This window comes from Bactrocera tryoni, unplaced genomic scaffold (assembly GCF_016617805.1).
Source record: "Bactrocera tryoni isolate S06 unplaced genomic scaffold, CSIRO_BtryS06_freeze2 scaffold_25, whole genome shotgun sequence".
NCBI lineage: Eukaryota > Metazoa > Arthropoda > Insecta > Diptera > Tephritidae > Bactrocera > Bactrocera tryoni.
Window position 1 is genome coordinate 23,235,927 of NW_024395977.1, and position 23,994 is coordinate 23,259,920.

General features: G+C 38.8%; 1 protein-coding gene across 1 annotated transcript in view; it reads right to left on the minus strand.

Moving 5' to 3' along the window:
- Positions 1-23,253, minus strand: part of LOC120780309 (MICOS complex subunit MIC10-like) — a 45,292-nt gene extending 22,039 nt beyond the window's left edge. Inside the window, exon 1 of the mRNA XM_040112602.1 lies at positions 23,097-23,253. Coding sequence (XP_039968536.1) covers positions 23,097-23,181 — 85 coding nt within the window. The 5' untranslated portion in view covers positions 23,182-23,253. The remainder of the gene's footprint in view (positions 1-23,096) is intronic.
- Between the last annotated feature and the right edge of the window lie 741 nt (positions 23,254-23,994).

Consider the following 23,994-nt stretch of genomic DNA (forward strand, 5'->3'; position numbering starts at 1 on the left):
CGCAAGAGGTTCGAAATCTCCTTATTGACAAACTCGGCTGAAGCTATGGGGTATGGGTAGCTTCTTGAGTAAACCGGAAGGTCATCGGTGGTCCTTATTGTTCCTATGATATTGGTGTTAAAGGGTAGAGCTTCATTGGGGTCCGCGAAAACTTTAGCATGTTGTTGCAGTAACTTAGGAATGTCCAACTCGCTCACGTTTGTTTCTATTAATTTATTCACGTCCGGGCAGTAGTGATAAAAGAGCCTTTCCTATCCACCATTATAACTAAGAAGACCATTTTTACAATCTATTTTACCGTTCACTTCAGTTAATAGATCAAAACCTATGATACCGTCGAAAGTGTCCAGGTTGGGTAGGATAAAAAATCTAGTATTTTTGTTAAAAATATTGATTGTACAATATTTATCAATTTCAGTGGTGCCGTGGATGGATTTGGCTGTAAAGGTGGGGTCGCGGGTTTGATTCCCTTTAGATCGTTGAGATATCTTATGTAACTCTTCGCGGCACCAGTGTCGATAAGGAATTTTATACCTCTTCCCCCGATTGTCCGCTCGATATAGGGTAAGAGGGATTTTACCCTAAAAAATTCACCTCGTCATTTGCTTCGTTTTGGTATTCGACTGGTTTAAACTCTTCATAAACCTCACTCTGGTGGTAATAATCATTATTGTCACTATTCCAATATTCTCCTTCGGACTCATCCTGTTCGTGGGTAAGGTTGTTTATCCTTTGTACCTTTGGTAGCGCCTGCTGGCCACTCCCGTGTGGTCTTTTCTCTGGCCTTTCCCTACTCAAAAAATCTGGTACCTGTTTTCCGAAGGTTTGAGTGGTGTTTCGGTTGGACAAGTCACTGGGGTTGCCAATACCCGGACGAGGAGCTCTTGGATAGGCTCCTTGATGGACCCTCTCGTCATTCTTGTTTATTTGTGGGGGTCCATTTTGTCTGAACCTTGAGAGCGATGGATCTACATCTTTGTGCCTGAGTTTGTCGCTGTTGGTCAGGCCGAATCGTTCGGTATTGTGGTAAATATGAAAATTGGTTGGGAGCCTGAATTGTTTGCCTGTTAAAGGACTGGGCAAACATTGACCTAGCTTGATTTGATTCAAGCTCCTGTGCTAAAGCTAATGCAGAGGGGAGATCGCTAGGCCTGAAGGAAAACAATATGTCGCACAAAGGACGATTGAGTCCTGAGATAAAAACACGAAGAGCGTCTTCGCGATACTTATTATTGAGTGATTCTATTAGGGTGGCATTTCCACCATGGGTCATAATGGTTTTGTTAATTATTAGGTTCAGCTTCCTTTCAACCTCATCGTAGAATCCTATCACTGAAAGTTTACCCTGCCTCAAAGTGGAGAGTTCCTGCTCTTTTAAAATGGTGTTGAAGGACGACAGAACACCATCTGCTGCACCTACCACCTTATTCCTGATGGATAGGCCTCTTATCGGCGTAGGCGAAGTCTAGCCGTGAAATAATTGCATGAAAATTTAAAATGGTGTTGAAGGACGACAGAACACCATCTGCTGCACCTACCACCTTATTCCTGATGATGCCTACGGCTTGGTAGTGCCTAGAGTTACCCTGGAAATTTTCAAAAACCTTATAGGCAGTGTGCGCGGCTTGCCTCCAAGATAAATAGCGGGTAGGGTCGCCCTTGAATTCTGGCATGGTTTTTACCAGATCCAAAGATTCGTCACACACTACGTTTGGTTCGAATGTGACTGGTTCATATTGGACGACCTGGGTTGGAGTTTCAATTCTGGCTAGCCTGTTTGTCAACTCATCTATGCGAGTCTGGAATTCCTGCCTTGATTGTTCCGTTGCCGTACGGATTGCGGTATTAAGAAGGATCTGGAGGGTTTGGGAGTCCATCGTTTAGAATTAAAAAAAAATCTCTGATTTTGTATTTGTAATTGTATTTATTTTAACAATTTATCAAATTATCTGATTCGAATACTATATTACTCTCGAATGGAATTTTCAGAATAGTAGCTGCTGAACTTTCTACTTACATAAATATTCCCATGTTAAGTTGCTTTCGGTCTTCAATGGATGATTGATGCTTGATTATTGACCCTCGAAAGTAACGCCTCTGCGTGGCTTGATGATTTATTGATGATCTTATTGTGGTACTTCTTTGGTGTCACTAATGGTTTTATTTAAAAATTTTTAGCTCGTAATATTTGGTAGCACTTCTATGATGGCACTGGTAGTTTTTAAAATAATATTTGGTGGCACTGATGGCTTAAAATTTTTAGCTCATAATATTTGGTGGCGCTTCTATGGTGGCATTGTTGGCACTTCTATGGTGGTACTGATGGTTTTTAAATAATATTTGGTGGCACTTCTATGGTGGCACTGATGGTTTTATTTAAACTAGTAAGGAGGTGGGTCCGAACCCACGGCCAACTCGCATGTCCTTTTATAGGGATTTCCCCACGTTGGGCGCCAGTAAACAATTTCTCTTTGAATTTGTTTTAAAAATTTTATTTCCCTTGGTAATACCAAGGGCAGCCGGTCTCAGCGAAAGAGTTGAAATAACTGAATTACATACGAGCGACGTTAGCGTCTAAATACCTACACTACTTTGCTCTAACTTTAGTTGCTGCACGTTATTGGCCGTGTGACTTCTTAGTTGCTTACACTTTGTTTGTTGTTGTCACGCGCAAGGGTAAAAGCGTGCGATCAGCATAATGGCCGGATGCATACTTAATGCGGTATTGAGTTCTTATAAAGTTGCAGACGCGCCGTCAGCGAATTCGGTGCAAGTGATATTTTTGCCGGATGTTTGGTTACCTGTGCTAACTTATACTTTCCCCCTTTTTATATACATTAGGGTGTTTTTATTTTTTTGAATTATTAATGTTGTTCGGTCCCGTCACGAAATTTCTTTGGAAATACCCCAAAAAAAAAATTCTCTGAAAATTTTAGCCCTACATATTAACATTAAGAACTGGACCGAGGCATGTAAAAATTTTCCATAGAAAATACACTACAATCTTGGTTTTTTATCTTTTAACTCCTACAAATCAGAGGTATTTTATGGCATCGCTTTGACTTTAGATGCTGTAGCTCTCGTCAGTTATACAAAAAATTGCGAATTTCGTGGAAAAATTAGGTTTAGATACCTCGCCTTTATCTTTTGGAATACACGTGGTTAATATTCATCTACTGATTACCAGTACCAGTTTTTATCCATTGCACTGCGTATTTGCAGTTCTATTCTACCATTCCCAATATTTAGTAATTTTATAATTTTTTAGGAAGAATCAGTTTGAAATTGTACGCATATACATACTTCAATGTATATTGCAAAGAATCGAAAAGATTTCTGTATATCTAAAATTATAATAAACCTTTTTATCAACACTCCAATTATTCCGTTATATCTTTATGTTAGATATCGCGTTTGGTTTGTTATGAATGCATTTGCGTCCTTGACCAATAATCTAGCAAAGTATCCGCAGTGCCTTGACGATGAAAATTCCAATGCCATTTTTGTTGTGATATTAAATATATCGGACGGGCTCGTCTTAAAAAAACTACCTGGTTAAGAAGCAAAATCAGTATAACCCATATACTAAGCATGTTTGGAAATGAAAATTTTTACTTATTTCTTTCTATTTTTGAATTACTAAAATTTTCAAATGATTCTTACATAAATTTTGAACAAATGCTTATGATTTGAAATATAATTTTTGTATTACGCGATCGTTCAGTTCAACCTCGCTCCGCGGCATCTCGATTACCAGCATCGGTAAACTATTTCTCGGATTTGAAGTCTCACCGCTTATCCTCGATATGTATAACTAACTTTATAAAATATAAATTTATGTTTTAAATAAACGTTAAAAGGATTGTGCATTTTAGATCCATACGCATTTTTATTTATCAGTCGTGAAAGTGATTAGAATAGATTACTTTTGTTTGCTAATTTGGCAGTAAATTGTTTATCAACTTGAGTTGGTATGGTGGTAACTAGTTCTGTAACTAGTCCACTTTGTATTTTGCTGTGCAGCGTTTGAACTTGTTGTGCCTTTGAGCAACATGGTGTCTCTCTGCAATTTTTCGAATTTCGGGTTTCTGGATTTGCTTTTGCAATTATACCAGAGGTTCTTTTTGTATAAGCGCTTCTTTGGGGTGAGCTAAGAAATGTGCTGTAGTGAAGCATTGAATTGTGTCTTTTGTGACAATATGAGCAATTAAATTTGCTTTTGCAACTTTTAAGATTGTGTGTATGGGACAAGCAGTTTGTACAGAGTCTTTTTGATCTGACAAAGTTGTTCCTTTCGTTAATGTTTAATTTTTTAAACTTCTCGCAAGTTTTAAGTTTATGCCCTCTTTTACATAGTTCGCATGACGTTTGCTTTTTCTGTTCGGATGTGAACGATTGCATTATGTGAAAGCGTTTGTTTAAATTGTTTTTGCTTCTAGCTTGAGGTCTATTTAAGCTTCTATTTTGGTCGTGTTTAATGGTCTTAGTTTTGATTCGATTTTCTTCCAACCTTTCCGCAATTTCATATTGGATGGTGAGAAAATCTTTCATTTGTTGCCACGTTGGGCACTTTTTTCGTAATGAGAGCGATTGCTCCCATAAAAGTAACGACTTTTCTGGTAATGCGGCGGTGCAAATGTTTACCAGAATTGGGTCCCACACACACCACAGACAGCTGGGAATATTTTGTGTCGACAGAATCGACAAACAATTAGAAACAGTGGATTGTAGTGTTACAAATTCTTTACTTGTTTCTTTCTTGATTTTAGGCAAGTTTAATAGCGTCGTTACTTGCTTATCGACCAGCATTCTTTCATTTTCTTATCTTGCTTTTAGAACTTCCCAAGAGCGAACTGTTTTACTATTATACCTGCTTGACCTTTAGTTTTGTATCTGAGGTGATACAATTTTTGCGCTTGTGATAATTGGGGATGGTTTATGTACACGGCAGTGAATTTGTCCCGGAAGGACGGCCATTCTTCATAACCTCCATAGAATGTTTCTGTGTCACAAGCGGGCACCTCGAGCTGGATGCCGAAACTTGCCTTTTGACTGTCTATTTGTGGCAGCTCTACTCTACTGTGGGGAGTAGGTGCAGTTGCTTTAATGAGCTTTAGTTGATCAGAGATCATAGCTTATGTTTCTTCGTACTGGTCTAATCAGTTTTCGTAAATATCGTAAGCCGATGATTTAAAATTATGTGGCAACTCTGAATCGTCAGATTCTAGTATGGCGTCATGAGCCGCTTGGAGGCGAATCCAAAAATTTTTAAGATTTTGGCCCTTTATTTCTAATAACGATTCAGAGTTTTCGTGAATCGGTGAGGAGGCAAATCTAGTGCAGTATCTTGTTAAAGTGTCACTTTCTGATATAAATCTAGCAACCTGTTTTGAGCGTGTAGCTCCAGGTGTATTTTGATTTGTCATGTAATTTGTTTTATTTTTGTCACTTCACATTCTCTGTTACCACCGCACAATTATTATTATTTTTTCTATGTTCCCACACACGGAGGATGGAGTCATGTGTAGAAGTTCACGCAAGTGAGGAAAGTTCTCTGATCGCCATTCACTTGGGAGTGGCCAGAAACGATTCTTTTACACATGGCTCAAGCAGCTCACTACTTCCGGTCTTTGACCAAGTATCCTCTGGGTAGCCTAAGAACATCCGTTCGAAGGCGAGCTAAAGTGAGAAGGCGAAACATTCCTTACAAGGGTTGTGCGCTGGGCTTGGGACCCGCCACGTAAAAAAACAATACCAATGAAAACGTTAAAACAGCCTCGGATGAGAGACCCCCCTTTTGATGACGACCATGGCAAACGAAAGAAGGACTACGAATTAAGGGCATGCACCTGGAATGTCCGGTCCCTTAATTGGGAAGGTGCCGCTGCCCAGCTGGTTGATGTCCTCGTAAAAACAAAGGCTGACATCACCGCCGTCCAAGAAATGCGATGGACGGGACAAGGACAGAGACGAGTAGGTCCTTGTGACATTTACTACGAGTGGCCATATAAAGGAGCGCAAGTTTGGTGTTGGATTCGTGGTGGGAGAGAGACTCCGTCGCCGAGTACTATCATTCACTCCGGTGAATGAACGTCTAGCCACAATCCGCATCAAAGCGAGGTTCTTCAACATATCGCTGATTTGCGTTCACGCCCCGACGGAAGAGAAGGACGATGTGACCAAAGATGCCTTCTATGAGCGCTTGGAGCGCGCTTATGAGAGCTGCCCCCGCCACGATGTCAAAATCGTGCTCGGCGACTTTAACGCCAGGGTGGGCAAAGAAGGTATATTTGGCACTATGGTCGGTAAATTCAGCCTCCACGACGAAACATCCCCAAATGGGTTGAGGCTGATTGACTTCGCCGGGGCCCGAAATATGGTTATCTGTAGTACTAGATTCCAGCACAAGAAGATTCATCAAGCTACCTGGCTGTCTCCGGGTCGAAAAACTACCAACCAGATCGATCATTTTGTGATAGAAGGAAGACACGTCTCCAGTGTTTTAGATGTGCGTGCGCTCCGAGGTCCTAACATCGACTCGGACCACTATCTTGTTGCAGCTAAGATTCGCACTCGCCTCTGTGCAGCAAAAAACGCACGCCAACAAACACAAGGAAGGTTCGACGTCGAGAAACTGCAATCACAACAGACAGCCGAACGATTCTCTACTCGGCTTGCACTCCTGCTCTCTGAGAGCACTCGTCAACAACTCGGTATAAGGGAACTGTGGGACGGCATTTCAAACTCCTTACGTACAGCTGCAACCGAAACCATTGGTTTTCGGAAAGTGCAAAAAGAACAGCTGGTACGACGAAGAGTGCCGTGTCGCAGCGGAGAAAACAGGCTGCCTACCTCGCAACGTTACGATCGACCACTACACGTGCGGGATGGGATAGATACCGAGAGTTGAAGAGGGAAGCGAGACGCATTTGCAGACAGAAGAAGAAAGAGGCCGAAATGCGTGAGTACGAAGAGCTTGATAAGCTGACCGACAGGGGTAATGCTCGAAAATTCTACGAAAAAATGCGGCGGCTTACAGAAGGTTTCAAGACCGGAGAATACTCTTGTAGGACCCCCAAAGGTGATCTAGTCACTGATGCCCAGAACATAGTTAAATTATGGAGGGAACACTTCTCCAGCCTGCTGAATGGCAGTGAACGCACAACACCAGGAGAAGGAGAACCCGATTCCCCAATCGATGACGATGGAGCAGACGTTTCATTACCCGACCATGAAGAAGTTCGAATAGCAATTGCCCGCCTCAAGAACAACAAAGCGGCAGGGGCCGACGGACTACCGGCCGAGCTATTCAAACACGGCGGCGAAGAACTAATAGGGAGCATGCATCAGCTTCTTTGTAAAATATGGTCGGACGAGAGCATGCCCAACGATTGGAATTTAAGTGTGCTATGCCCAATACATAAGAAAGGAGACCCCACAATCTGCGCCAACTACCGGGGGATTAGCCTCCTCAACATCGCATATAAGGTTCTATCGAGCGTATTGTGTGAAAGATTAAAGCCCACTGTCAACAAACTGATTGGACCTTATCAGTGTGGCTTCAGACCTGGAAAATCAACAACCGACCAGATATTCACCATGCGCCAAATCTTGGAAAAGACCCGTGAAAGGAGAATCGACACACACCACCTCTTCGTCGATTTCAAAGCTGCTTTCGACAGCACGAAAAGGAGCTGCCTTTATGCCGCGATGTCTGAATTTGGTATCCCCTCAAAACTAATACGGTTGTGTAAACTGACGTTGAGCAACACCAAAAGCTCCATCAGGATCAGGAAGGACCTCTCCGAGCCGTTCGATACCAAACGAGGTTTCAGACAAGGCGACTCCCTATCGTGCGACTTCTTCAACCTGCTTCTGGAGAAAATAGTACGAGCTGCAGAACTAAACAGAGAAGGTACCATCTTCTATAAGAGTGTACAGCTGCTGGCGTACGCCGACGATATTGATATCATCGGCCTCAACATCCGCGCCGTTAGTTCTGCTTTCTCCAGGCTGGACAAGGAAGCACAGAAAATGGGTCTGGTAGTGAACGAGGGCAAGACGAAATATCTCCTGTCATCAAACAAACAGTCGTCGCACTCGCGACTTGGCTCTCACGTCACTGTTGACAGTCATAACTTTGAAGTCGTAGATAATTTCGTCTATCTTGGAACCAGCATTAACACCACTAATAATGTCAGCCTGGAAATCCAACGCAGGATTGCTCTTGCCAACAGGTGCTACTTCGGACTGAGTAGGCAATTGAAAAGTAAAGTCCTCTCTCGACGAACAAAAGCAAAACTCTATAAGTCGCTCATAATTCCCGTCCTGCTATATGGTGCAGAGGCTTGGGCGATGACAGCAACCGATGAGTCGACGTTACGAGTTTTCGAGAGAAAAATTCTGCGAAAGATTTATGGTCCTTTGCGCATTGGCCACGGCGAATATCGCATCCGATGGAACGATGAGCTGTACGAGATATATGACGACATTGACATAGTTCAGCGAATTAAAAGACAGCGGCTACGCTGGCTAGGTCATGTTGTCGGATGGATGAAAACACTCCAGCTCTGAAAGTATTCGACGCAGTACCCGCCGGGGGAAGCAGAGGAAGAGGAAGACCTCCACTCCGTTGGAAGGACCAAGTGGAGAAGGACCTGGCTTCGCTTGGAATATCCAATTGGCGCCACGCAGCGAAAAGAAGAAACGACTGGCGCGCTGTTGTTAACTCGGCTATAATCGCGTAAGCGGTGTCTACGCCAATTAAGAAGAAGATGTTCCCACACACATATGTGTTTAGTTGAAAAATTAATTGGTTTTATTTTTTGTTTGTTTTTAATCCATAGTGCCTGTCACTATGGCTCGAAGGACCATGAACAATTTACTGCCAAATTAGCAAACAAAAGTAATCTATTCTAATCACTTTCACGACTGATAAATAAAATCGCGTATGGATCTAAAATGCACAATCCTTTTAACGTTTATTTAAAACATAAATTTATATTTTATAAAGTTAGTTATACATATCGAGGATAAGCGGTGAGACTTCAAATCCGAGAAATAGTTTACCGATGCTGGTGATCGAGATGACGCGGAGCGAGGTTGAACTGAACGTTCGCGTTAGAGGAGCAAGATGTTGACGCGGCGCAGTGTAGAAGCGAAAGTTGGTAGCGAATTGACGTGTCGAATTGCTTAGAACGAATTGTGTCTACTTTCTCCTTGTCCATCCTTTTCGATGAGTAGGTGTATAGGTATGGTGAGTTGTGTTGGTGTCATCAGCTGTGGTGAATTAAGCTGTCTTATTAGGGTGCGCCAGTTTACCCGGGTAGAGTGGGTGGATGCTTAACTCATTTAAACAATGAGCTGTATTGAAATTTAGTATAAAGAGATAAAATGTATCCTATGTCCTTACCCTGCTTCTAAACTACCTCCCCACCAGTTTTAAGCCAAATCGGTTTAGCCGTTCTTGAGTTATAAACGACTTTCTTTTATATACCAACTTGTACCATACTTGTAAATGCCAGAAAATAGCAAAAAAAAGAAAAAAAAAAACAACAAACACTTTCGGGAGCTGTAGCACATGAAAATTTTCATTTGCTCTGCTGTGCTACCGCTCGCAATTTTTTGCTACCGCTACGCCAGAGCATAGCGCAGAATTTAATTTTTTCTCCCGCTCCAGCTATAGTTTTTTACCTAACAAAACTCGGAGCAGAGTAGAGCACATACTTTACACTGTTATACTAAGGCTACGCTGTAGCTCCCGACAAAGTGAGAGCTGTAGCAAGAGTAAAATGAAATGCTACGAGAGTAGCGTAGTTTTTCAAACGCTGCTACTATGTCATAATTGTGGCATACATTTTACATACCAATTAAAATAATAAATTTAAAATGAGCAATGATATTTTGATTTTCGCTAGTATAAGTTTATTAAATTTAAGATTTCGCTTATTCCCAAGCCAATTTGCATAATTTTTCTAATATTATTTTGAAAATGTACTTTATTTTTATAATATAACACAACCGTCTTAATACTCGCTCTTCTAATTTTCATATTACCGAAATGAAAATGCCGTCGGCATATGTGCAAATGGGATATGTTGCATCTTCGAAATTTTCGTAGAAATGAAAACTGCGCTGTCAAACTGCTGAAGTGACAGCTTATAGCTTACGATATATGGCATACGAATTAGTTTGCGATATATTGCAAGATATAAGCAATGTGGAGTCTCCACAGGCAATAGGCACGGCAATACAGTTCGCAAGACATAGATTTTATCCTGTCGAGATGCCCCGTTAAGAAAGAAGAATTAAATAAAAAAATGCAGCAATTGTGGAGGAAATCACACTGCTAACTACAGAGGTTGCCCTGTATATAAGGATTTGAAATCGAAGTTGTCACAAGGCATTCAAGCAACGTCATAACCAAATGTTACAAACACCCAGTAAAGAAATTATAGCAACCTCAGAAAAAAGTTCAAATTCTATTACTTCTAACATAATAATATGCAAGGAAGCTATGCAAATGTGGTGAAAGGCAATACTGTGCAAATGCAACTGCCGCAAAATCCTCCAAATGGAGGTATAGAAACTATGATTATAAATCTTACACAGTGTATGACACAATTTATGTCTACCATGCAAAACATGATCCGAGATTAAATAAAATCACAAAATCAAATGCTGCAAAATTTATTAAGTAAAAAGTGAGCATACTAAATATCTGTAAGTGTAAATTAGAGATTATCAGATTTCTGTCTGAAAAGAATATAGATGTAATGCTTATTTCAGAAACTCATCTAATAAAAATAATTTCAATATACTGGGATTTAGACTATATGTTACAAATCATCCGGATGGAAAAGCGCACGGTGGCACGGCAGTGTTGATTAGAAATCGTTTAAACCACTATGCTCTAGAATCTCATGCTACACCACAGTTACAAGAAACAATAATATCACTAAAAAATCGGGGTGGTGACTTAAACCTTATGGCTATATACTGTCCACCTCGTTTTAAAAGTACAGAAATCGAATTTAAAGACTTTTTTGGAACACTAGGTCAAAGATTTCTAGCAGGTGGAGATTACAACGGAAAACACACGTAGTGGGGCTCACGACTTATTAATCCGAAAGCACGACAGCTGTATCAAACTGTTATAAATAGGTACAATAACCTTGAAATAATATCTCCTGGTAAGACGGCATATTGGCCCAGTGATCGTAAGAAAAGACCAGATTTAATTGATTTTGCTGTAATCAAAAATATAGATAAATCGCACATAACAGCTGATACATGTACTGATCTATCTTCTGATCACTCTTCTGTACTAATAAAGTTATGTGAGCAACCCATATTCGTTAATCCAAATGTAAGAAGTTCTTATAATACGAATTGGTTAAAATATAAAAAATACGTCAGTAGCCACATTAATATTGAGTACCAAATAAATACAAGAAGAGATATTGACGAAAGTATAAGAGAAGTCAATGATATAATAACCAGCGCAGCTGTCTTAGCAACAAACAAGCAAAATTCCCTTTGGAAAGAGCAAAAGTCCATGAAGCCACCAACTGACTCCAACATGCCTATACCAGACTTGGGTGGAAATTGGGCTCGAAGTGACGAGGAAAAGGCTAATTGCTTTTCAAATCACCTAGAAAAGGTATTTCAACCCAATTTGCCAAAGAACAACTTTAAGCTGTCAATCTTACCCAACACAGCTAAGGAGTCGCTCGAGTCTCTTATGACTTCACCTTCTGAAATCATTGGTATCATCAAAGAACTTAATCCAAAAAAGTCGCCGGGACATGATAAAATTTCCCCAAAAATGCTAATTGAGTTACCAATTATTGCTGTAGAGGTGCTCTCTTTACTCTTCAATGCAATTCTTAGTTTCGCATACTATCCAATTTCATGGAAAAAGTCGCAGATTATCTTGATAGATAAACCTGGGAAAGTCTTAACACAGCCGTCTTCATACAGACCAATTAGTCTTCTACCCTGTCTTTCAAAAGTATTTGAAAAAGTATGACTATCAAAGATGTCTCCTTTCCTCCACGTAAATAACACAACACCAATGCATCAATTCGGATTTCGTGCGAAACATGGCACAATAGAGCAAGTAAATAGAATTACTAACGAGATAAGGAAAGCATTTGAGCACAGGGAGTACTGTTCAGCAATATTTCTAGATGTAGCCCAGGCGTTTGATAAGGTGTGGCACGAAGGTCTTTTATATAAGATTAAAAAAATTCTACCTTTAGAATTGTAAAAAACCTTGGAGTCTTACTTAAAAAATAGAAAATTTATGGTAAAAGTGGGAGATTTCATATCTGATGAACGACAGATAAGGGCTGATGTACCCCAGGGCAGTGTTTTAGGGACAACACTATACATCATACATATATACAGCAGATCTTCCAACAGCTAATAATGTATTAACTTCAACTTTTGCGGATGACACAGCTATAGTGAGCCGTATCAAATGTCACATTTTAGCATCACGAATATTAGCGAAGCATTTAAGCTCTGCCGAAGAGTGGCTAGCGAACTGGCGTATAAATGTGAATGAACATAAATGTTAGCATATTACATTTTCTCCAAGACCAAAGATGTGCCCGGCAGTAAAAATAAACAATATTTTAGTACGCCAAGCGAACGAAGTAACATATCTTGGTATTCACCTAGATAGAAGGCTCACGTGGAGAAAACACATCTCTAGTAAAATAACATGTATGAAGATTAGAGCTGCAAATTTAAATTGGCTTTTAAATAAAAACTCCAAACTTAGCCTAGACAACAAAGTGCTTTTATACAATGCGGTCATAAAGCCGATTTGGATGTATGGCATTAAACTGTGGGGTACGGCTTGTGCAACTAATATTGATCTAATACAAAGGTTCCAATCAAAAATGCTTAGAACAATCACGTGTTCACCAAGGTACATGCGTAACGAAAATATCCATAAAGCCCTTAGTATTCCTATGGTAAAAAAAGAAGTAGAAGACAGCAGAATTAAATATATATCTAAACTCCGAGATCACCCAAGCCCTTTGGTACATTCCTGCGATCAAACACGACTTAAAAGAAGAAATATGGCTGCGTATTAAAAAGCAACGTATCACCAAAACAGCTCAATCACTTGCTTGAGTCTGTCTAGTTGTACTCTCGCAACAATGTTGCTACGGAGAGTATTATAGTTTTGTTCACATAACGGTTGTTTGTAAGTCCTAAAACTAAAGGAGTCAGATATAGGGTCATATATACCAAAGTGATCGGGGTGACGAGTAGAGTCGAAATCCGGATGTCTGTCTGTCCGTCCGCCCGTCCGCCCGTCCGTGCAAGCTGTAACTTGGGTAAAAATTGAGATATCATGATGAAACTTGGTACACGTATTCCTTGGCTCCATAAGAAGGTTAAGTTCGAAGATGTGCAAAATCGGCCCACTGCCACGCCCACAAAATGGCGAAAGCCGAAAACTTATAAAGTGTCATAACTAAGCCATAAATAAAGATATTAAAGTGAAATTTGGCACAAAGGATCGCATTAGGGAGGGGCATATTTGGACGCAATTTTTTGGAAAAGTGGGCGTGGCCCCGCCCCCTACTAAGTTTTTTGTGCATATCTCGGAAACTACTATAGCTATGTCAACCAAACTCTACAGAGTCGTTTTCTTCAGGCATTTCCATATCCAGTTTAAAAATGGAAGAAATCGGATAATAACCACGCCCACCTCCCCTACAAAAGTTATGTTGAAAATCACTAAAAGTGCGTTAACCGACTAACAAAAAACGTCAGAAACACCAAATTTTACGGAAGAAATTGCAGAAGGAAGCTGCACCCAGGCTTTTTTCAAAAATTTAAAATGGGCGTGGCGACGCCCACTTATGGACCAAAAACCATATCTCAGGAACTACTAGACCGATTTCAATGAAATTCGGTATATAATATTTTCTTAACACCCTGATGACATGTACGAAATATGGGTGAAACCGGTTCACAACCACGCCTTCTTCCAATATAACGCTATTTTGAATTCCATCTGATGCCTTTTCTGTATAATACGAGTATATACATTAGGAACCAATGATGATAGCGGAATAAAACTTTACAAAAATACGGTATTTGAAAAATATGTAAATGACGTATAATGAAATCTCGATTATCACTTTATCATGCGAGAGTATAAAATGTTCGGTGACACCCGAACTTAGCCCTTCCTTACTTGTTTTAAATAGATTTAAGATTTTATTACTTATTGTTAGGCTTTAAGAAAAAGCAGATACAATAAATAAAATATTTAAAAAAAAAAAAAAAAAATTGAAGAAGTCGCACGATAGGGGGAGCGCCCTTGCCTGAAACCTCGTTTGGTATCGAACGGCTCGGAGAGGTCCTTCCCGATCCTGACGGAGCTTTCCGTGTTGCTCAACGTCAGTTTACACAGCCGTGTTAGTTTTGAGGGGATACCAAATTCAGACATCGCGGCATAGAGGCAGCTCCTTTTCGTGCTGTCGAAAGTAGCTTTGAAATCGACGATGAGGTAGTGTGTGTCGATTCTCCTCTCACTGGTCTTTTCCAAGATTTGCCGCATGGTGAATATCTGGTCGGCTGTAAATTTGCCAGGTCTAAAGCCACACTGATAAGGTCCAATCAGTTTGTTGACAGTGGGTTTTAATCTTTCACACAATTCCCTCGATAGAACCTTATACGCGATGTTGAGGAGGCTTTTCCCACGGTAATTGGCGCAGATTGTGGGGTCTTCTCCCTTTTTGTGGATTGGGCAGAGCCCACTTAAATTCTAATCGTTGGGCATGCTTTCGTCCGACCATATTTTGCAAAGAAGCTGATGCATGCTCCTTTTCAGTTCTTCGACACCGTGTTTGAATAGCTCGGCCGGTAATCCATCGGCCCCCGCCGCTTTGTTGTTCTTCAGGCGGATAATTGCAATTCGAACTTCTTCATGATCGGGCAATGGAACGTCTGCTCCATCGTCATCGATTGGGGAATCGGGTTCACCTTCTCCTGGCGTTGTACTTTCACTGCCATTCAGCAGGCTGGAGAAGTGTTCCCTCCATAATTTAAGTATGCTTTGGGCATCGGTGACTAGATCACCATTGGGGGTTCTACAAGAGTATGCTCCGGTCTTGAAACATTCTGTAAACCGCCGCATTTTTTCGTAGAATTTTCGAGCATTACCCGTGTCGGCCAGCTTATCAAGCTCTTCCTACTCACGCATTTCCGCCTCTTTCTTTTTCTGTCTGGAAATGCGTCTCGCTTCCCTCTTCAACTCTCGGTATCTATCCCATCCCGCACGTGTTGTGGTCGAACGTAACGTTACGAGGTAGGCAGCCTGTTTTATCTCCGCTGCGACACGGCACTCCTCGTCGTGCCAGCTGTTCTTTTGCATTTTCCGAAGACCAATGGTTTCGGAAGCAGCTCTGCGTAAAGAGTTTGAAATACCGTCCCACAGTTCCCTTATGCCGAGTTGTTGACGAGTCTCAGAGACCAGAAGTGCAAGCGGAGCAGAAAATCGTTCGGCTGTCTGTTGTGATTGCAGTTTCTCGACGTCGAACCTTCCTTGTGTTTGTTGACGTGCGCTTTTTGCTGCACAGAGGTGGGTGCGAATCTTGGCTGCAACAAGATAGTGGTTCGAGTCGATGTTAGACCCTCGGAGCGTACGCACGTCTAGAACACTGGAGACGTGTCTTCCGTCTATCACAACATGATGCACAAGAATTTCGTGCATTTAGCTGAATTTACCAAATTTGAGTAGGCAACAGTGCTCAAAAATGGCTGATTTTTGCTATTTTTAGACAGATGTCGCTTGAAGCCTGCTTCCTCCTTTGCGTTTACAGCGTCAGAGGTAAGCAGTTTTATATTGCTAATTAATTTTTAATATTTTTAGACAGCAGAAAATAAACAACGCACAGTTTGCTATCCATTTTTCCAATATTCTGAACTTTTTCACACACTTTTTTCGCATTTATATCAATTATTGCTTTTAATTTGACTCTATTATCTTTTAACTTAGTTAATAATAAACGAATTACATATATTGATTTCCAAAAATACCAAACTTTCTATTAGTAATTTATCTTAACCCTTAACCACCTGGCAGCGGTCATGGTGACCGCAATGACTTTTTGAATTTTAATTTCGTAGGAGTTCGTTATCGCGTGTTAGTGTGCGTTCGTGTACCTTTTCTGGTGGTGGTTTAGTGTCGCGTGTGCGCTCGTGAGTAAAAATATTTTGATAGCGGTCATGGTGACTGCGTGCAGGTAGTTATCTGATTATTGTGTATTACGTTTATGTTTATTGTTTTAGAGTAAAAATGGATGTAAACATCGAAAATATTACGAGATGGTTAGATGAGGAGCTGTCGGATGTGAAGCAAACCTTGGATGAGAGTTACAGTGATATAGACCCTGAGGATTTGGAAGTTCCTGTGGTTTTAGATGACTGTGAATCTGATGACTGCCTGCAAGTGTCGTCTTCTGATGAGCAAAGTGCCGATGGACAGCCGGAGGGAGGTATATTTGAGGAATTTTCTTCAGAAGACGAGTTACCCTTGTCACAACTCCAGACTAGAAATCGGAACTATTTTGGAAAAAATCGTTTGCGGTGGTCTTCTGTGTCAATTGCTAGTCGTACTAGAACTTTGCGGCATAACATTGTATCGCAAGGACAAGGACTTAAATTGGCCTATCATGAAGTTCTCAATGATTCTACAACACCTCTTGACCTTTGGAGCATTTTATTTACAGATGAGATGCTGGAAAACATAGTGATACATACCAACGACAAAATAAGCCAGTTACCACCAAGATATAAAAACCAAGGCTGTGTTCATGATGTTGATCTCATAGAGTTAAAAGCATTTATTGGTTTTTTATTCTATACAACTATTTTTAAAGACAATCGGGAACATTATACGTCGTGGTATAGTTCTGATGGCTCAGGAAGAGAAATATATCGTTGCATTCTAAGTAAAAATAAATTCGAGATTTTGATGAAAGCAATTCGTTTCGATGATGCAGAAACAAGAGCGCAACGGCGGGAGACTGACATTTCTGCTCCAATCGCCGAGCTATTCAGCTCTTTCATTCAAAATTGCCGAAAGGTTTACAGCATCGGAACCTGTGCCTGTATTGATGAGATGCTGATAGCTTTTCGAGGTCGGTGTCGTTTTAGGGTGTTTATGCCAAAGAAGCCTGCTAAATATGGCTTAAAAATTATGTGCCTTACAGATGCCCGAAATGGTTATTTACTCAATGCTTACATATATTTAGGTAAAGACTCGGTCGGGACCAATTTGACATCAGAACAAACTCGATTTTCAAAAGCTACTCAAGCAGTTTTACGACTCATATCGCCAATTGAAGGGTCGAATAGAAACATCACTGCTGATAATTGGTTTTGTTCAGTTGAACTAGTCGATGGTTTGAAAGATAAAAAGTTATCTCTTGTGGGTACTTAAAAAAAAAATAAAACAGAAATTCCGCCAGAATTCAAACCAAATCGGCGACGAGAAATTGGAACCTCGCTTTTCGGTTTTACTAAAAATATTACTTTGGCATCTTTTGTGCCGAGAAAAAACCGTGCTGTAGTGTTAATTTCCAGCATGCACCATACAGCAAACGTAGACGATAATACAAAAAAGCCCGAAATAATATTATACTACAATGAAACTAAAATTGGCGTTGATTTATTGGATCAAAGGTGTGCGAACTATACCACGGCGCGACGAACGCAAAGATGGCCTTTGTGCATTTTTTTTCGTCTGTTAGATATATCAGCTTCCAATACTTATGTCATGAGCGTACAAAATCAGGCCAAGAAAACTAGAAGTAGATTTAAATTTATGAAGCAGCTAGCAGAAGATCTGACCATGCCACACATGAATCGTCGAGAAAATAACAAGCACACTCCTCGTGACATCAAAACTTTTATTCGCCGGATCTTGAAAATATAAGAAAAATTGCCTTCTGTTTCTGAAGCTGATCATCTTGAAAAACGTAAAACGTGTTCAACTTGTGATCCCAAGAAGAAACGAAAAACATTTCGTTTGTGTTTGCTCTAACAAAGTGTGCAAAAATTGTCGTGAAAAATTGTAAGAATTTACCCCCTGTAATTTTCTCGAAGTTTTGATTTTTTTTTTTACTTTTATTTTTTTATGTCATTAGAATATTATTATATTCTTTAAAGAAAGTCAGAATTTTATATAACATTTTGTTCCTATGTGGATAGATCTCAATATGTAAACTAGTATGTAATTTTAGTTAAAATGTGCCAGCAATTGTTCACATTTATGAGAAAAATATGTTTTGTTTTTGTTTCTTTTTCAGTTAAATAAATAATTTAATATATATTAAAGAGTTTTATTAATGTGTTCTTATAATAAAACCTTAAAATCCTAAGAAAGTTCAAGTGTATCCGATGCGGTCACTGTGACCGTGCTCAGGTGGTTACGTAACTGATATAGGGCTCAGGTGGTTACGTAACTGATATAGGGCTCAGGTGGTTAAGGGTTAATAATTTTTTACTTCACTTTTGTTTTTTAATAAATAAACAAATTTCACTAACAGCTGTATAAATGCACAAGTCTGTCATCATAAAATTTCAATGCGCATTAGCGTTGCTTAAGGCGCATTAATTTCGCTCGTCTGTCAGTGCTATTTGATTTCTAAAGAAAGAAATAGGGATTAAAGCGAAAAAGACAAATTTCAGCGAATGGCTCATATTTGTTTATTATCATATGGCAGTGCTCCATTTCCTTTTGAATTTGTTTAAATGTTTACAGTTCAATTAAATGAATTTGAAGTAAAAATGTGGATAAAGTGTGTTAAATGTAGTGAAATAGCTCATTGAAATATTTGAATTTTGGGAATTTTTGTACTTTAAAGTCGAATATCTCGTAAACTAAGCGTTTGCTTTATACATATGTATATGCCTACATATTTTTAAATGAAGAGGACTTTCTCTTTTCAACTGTACTTTCAGATCGCGTCGCTAAGAAATCGGAATTGTGCTCACTGATTATTAATTGGAAAAAATTGAACAAAAGTATTTTTGCACTATTTAATATTAGGCAAATGGGTAGAAAAAATTTATTACAAATCGAAGAAACATGCCCTTTAAATAGTTGAATTTATGAACTTTAAATGCAAATATCGGAAAAACTATAATACAGCGGTACCTGTAAATACACCCTAAATATTTATTTATTTATTTATCTTGATCTGGAGAACCTCCTCTATCCGACCATACCCATTTTATTCGCGAAATCCTGGGACGGTGTACTAAAGTCTTCCCGAAGTTCGTCTAACCGTATGTATTCATTTCGACCTTGGACTCGGGGGTGATGCTATTCTAAATCCCATCTCATTTTAATGTACATATGTATATCGAAAAAAATACGTTGCCTTTTTGAACAATTCAATTATCTCAAAGACAAGTCAGCGAAAATTGTATGTGTATACATACATATATTCTTAATCTGGAGAACGGGATGGCACAATTCCGATTTCTTTGGCGCCGCGATTTGAAGGTACCGTTGGAAAGAGGAAGTCCTCCTGATTAAAAAATATAGGTACCGCAAACGCTTAGTTTACGAGATATTCGACCTTAAAGTTCAAAAATTCCCAAAATTCGGACATTTCAACAAGCTATTTTACCACATTAAACACACTTTACTCACATTTTCCACTTCAAATTAATTAAATTAAACTATAAACTTTTAAATAAATCCACATTTTACACTTTTAACAGTTTTTTTAGGGAAGAAATCTTTATTTTAAAAAATGCATTTTGAGCATCATGTGTGTGCTAAGAATTACGACGAAATGGAGCGCTGCAATGTGATAATACTAAGGAAATTCGCTGAAATGCCCTTTTTCCCAAAAATTCCTCTATCCATTCATGTGGATATGTTCTTTATTTAATTTAATAAACAAATAAGTCACCTAATATTATTTTCACTTATTGTCACTTAATATACAAAAAAACCTATTATCAACAAGTAAGGAAGGGCTAAGTTCGGGTGTCACCGAACATTTTATACTCTCGCATGATAAAGTGATAATCGAGATACCGTTATTAGCAACTTTATTGCGAGAATATAAAAATGATGCCCTCTGAATTACATGAAAATATCTGAGAGAGTTACCGTTAGGTTAGGCACTGAATTCTTCGTGTTCGATATCAGGGACCTTGAAAAGTTATAGTCCGATCACGACAATTTTTCCACAAGGGATACCACAGCTCAAATAACGTATTTGTGTAAAGTTTTATTCCGCTATCATTGGTTCCTAATGTACTATATATTATACAGAGAAGGCATCAGATGGAATTCAAAATAGCGTTATATTGGAAGAAGGCGTGGCTGTGAACCGATTTCACCCATATTTCGTACATGTTATCAATGTGTTAAGAAAATATTATATACCGAATTTCATTGAAATTGGTCTAGTAGTTCCTGAGATATGGTTTTTGGTCGATAAGTGGGCGACGCCACGCCCATTTTCAATTTAAAAAAAAAAGCCTGTGTGCAGCTTCCTTCTGCCATTTCTTCTGTAAAATTTAATGTTTCTGACGTTTTTTGTTAGTCGGTTAACGCACTTTTAGTGATTTTCAACATAACCTTTGTATGGGAGGTGGGCGTGTTTGTTATCCGATTTCCTCCATTTTTGAACTGTATATGGAAATGCCTGAAGGAAACGACTGTGTAGAGTTAGGTTGACATAACTATAGTAGTTTTCGAGATATGTACAAAAAACTTAGTGAGGGGCGGGGCCACGCCCACTTTTCCAAAAAAATTACGTCCAAATATGCCCCTTCCTAATGCGATCCTTTGTGCCAAACTTAACTTTAATATCTTTATTTATGGCTTAGTTATGACACTTTATAGGTTTTCGGCTTCCGCCATTTTGTGGGCGTGGCAGTGGGCCGATTTTGCACATCTTCGAACTTAACCTTCTTATGGAGCCAAGAAATACGTGTACCAAGTTTCATCATGATATCTCAATTTTTACTCAAGTTACAGCTTGCACGGACGGACGGACGGACAGACAGACATCCGGATTTCAACTCTACTCGTCACCCTGATCACTTTGGTATATATAACCCTATATCTGACTCTTTTAGTTTTAGGACTTACAAACAACCGTTATGTGAACAAAACTATAATACTCTCCTTAGCAACTTTGTTGCGAGAGTATAACAATAAATGGAAAGATCTGACAGATATAATAACCAAACCAAACTTTAACCATTTTATAACGAAAACTCAAATTTTGTTTCAATATCAGTGCAAGATAACCAAAAAATATAACCGCTTTATAACGAAACTCAATATATTTTTTTTATTTTAACGCAGAAAGAAGTACTATGCGAAAGTACTTCAGTCACTCCGGGTATTCGCTCGGCCAGAGTTATTTTTTTAGAGCGCGGCCGAAGGCCGCCAACGCAGAAAGGAGTACTATGCGAAAGTATTTCAGCCACCCCGGGTATTCGCTCGACCAGGGTTATTTTTTTAAAGCGCGGCCGAAGGCCGCCAACAAAGAAAGGAGTACTTCGCGAAAGTACTTCAGTCACATAAATTACGTATTATACAGATACATATGTAGAAAGTACTTCAGTCAGCCCGGGTATTCTCTCGACCAGGGTTATTTTTTTAAAGCGCGGCCGAAGGCCGCCAACGCAGAAAGGAGTACTACGCGAAAGTACTTCAGTCAGCCCGGGTATTCGCCCGAGCAGGGTTATTTTTTTAAAGCGCGGCCGAAGGCCGCCAACTCAGAAAGGAGTATTACGCGAAAGTACTTCAGTCAGCCCGGGTATTCGCTCGACCAGGGTTATTTTTTTAAAGCGCGGCCGAAGGCCGCCAACCCCGGGTATTCGCTCGACCAGGGTTATTTTTTTAAAGCGCGGCCGAAGGCCGCCAACGCAGAAAGGAGTACTACGCGAAAGTACTTCAGTCACCCCGATATGATATAAATTTTACAATATTATTATAGATTTTTACTTATTTATTTTTATTAAACATAAATCGCATATTATACATATACATACATATGTATAGTATATTTGTATACATATGTATATAAACAAAGAAAAATCGTTAAGAATCCTACAAATTTGGTGTTTGAGATGTGGCAACGCTCGTTTTCCTCATAATTGTAAACAATCTAGCCTTTGCAACAATGAGTGTTCTAAGTGATTTTTAAATTAATAAATTTAGGTAAAATATAGCAAAATAAAAGTGAAATGTGAACTTATTTGAATGTTTAGAGTGTATATTTAAATATACAGAGTGAAAACAGTGAAAAAATTTAGTGAAACATAGAGAAATACCATGTGTTATTAGTGCAAATTTTTGAACTTTTAATCGTGAATATTTTAAAAAATATAAGTTATTTTTATATTATTTTTGGATATTGCTTGGGTCGGCTTTAGTATACCATCCCACGATTTCAAATATAAAATGCTTATTTTAAGCAAATATCTAAAATATAATTAAAAAATAAATATGTAGAAATATTGTAGTGAATTGTAAGTGTATAAAAAGTGCATAATACGGAAGAAAAACTAACCATAATTCGAGAAATTGTAAAATTAAATTTGCAAAATTTTCAACTTTAAATGCAAATATCTCGAAAACTATAAGTTTGGGGCGGCAATAATTTTATATATTCTTAATCTGGAGCATCTGCACTATCCAACCATACCACTTTTAACCCTGAAATCGTGGGATGGTATACTAAAGTTTCCCCCATTTCTTCTCTGGAGAAGCTCCCCTATCCGCACATACCCCATTTATACGGAAATTCGTTTTTTTTTACCCTCCGCCAAAGTAATCGGAATCGTGCCCACGGGATGTTATATAAAAGTATTTCAAAACTTTTAATTGAAAGCCTAAAACTCTTAAAAATACATCATGGCTCCATAACCTATACTCTTATAATAACTTATATAACGTATTAATTACGCTAATCAATATCCAAGTCATGTTGTGTCCAGTACATGTTAAAGAATTACAAATAATATTCAAGCTACAAGCCAACAGTCAAACTATTACGGTATTAATATAAAGCACAACTTACATCCCTTTATTAACACATCGGTGCAACATCGATCTAATCGTTTTCCAAAATCATCCTCTGGAAAGCTGACTTTAGGAGCAACCATTTTAAAACAATTTCTAGTTTCGTATACAGAACACTTGTGTGTACATATATGGATGGTCAAGTAATAACATGGAAAGACTGAAGAATATATCTTCACGATAACGGGCATCTCGACAGGCAAAAATTTATTGTATACTAACTGTTTTGATGTGAGTATTGCCTGTGGAGACTCCATATTGCTTATGGAATACAATATATGGAATACTAATTAGTAGGCCATATATTGAAAGCAATGAACTTTCACTTCAGTAGTTTGATGGACATTTTTCTAAAAAATTAATATTTAGTTCAATATTGTTAATTTGTGGAAAAATTATACAAAATTGATTGGCGCATGAGCGAAGTCTTACATTTAATAAACTTATACAAGCATAAATCAATATATCATTGCTTATATTAAATTTATTATTTTAATTGGTTTACAAAATTCTGCTACAATATAACATATAGTCCGAAAATATTAAATTAATGGGTTGGGTTTAGTATCGCGCCGGTTAATTTTGACTCACTGTACCTAATAGTGCCCATACACGAGCACACAAGTGCGTTCGATCGGTATGAATTCGTTTGCCCATACACGACACACAAATCCATTTTGCGTTCGTTCTTCACAGAGTTAACATATGCGACAGGCAAGCGGAACATTTCTTGGAATTTATTTCTAATGTAGCATTTTTATCTATTTCATTGTATTTCGTTAATAAGTTATTCCAACTTTTATTTTTCTTACACTAAATATGTATGTATATGAATGAGCGTTTAGGCAAAAATCGAAAACTTTGAAGCGTGATTTCTCGGTTTTTAATTTTTACGA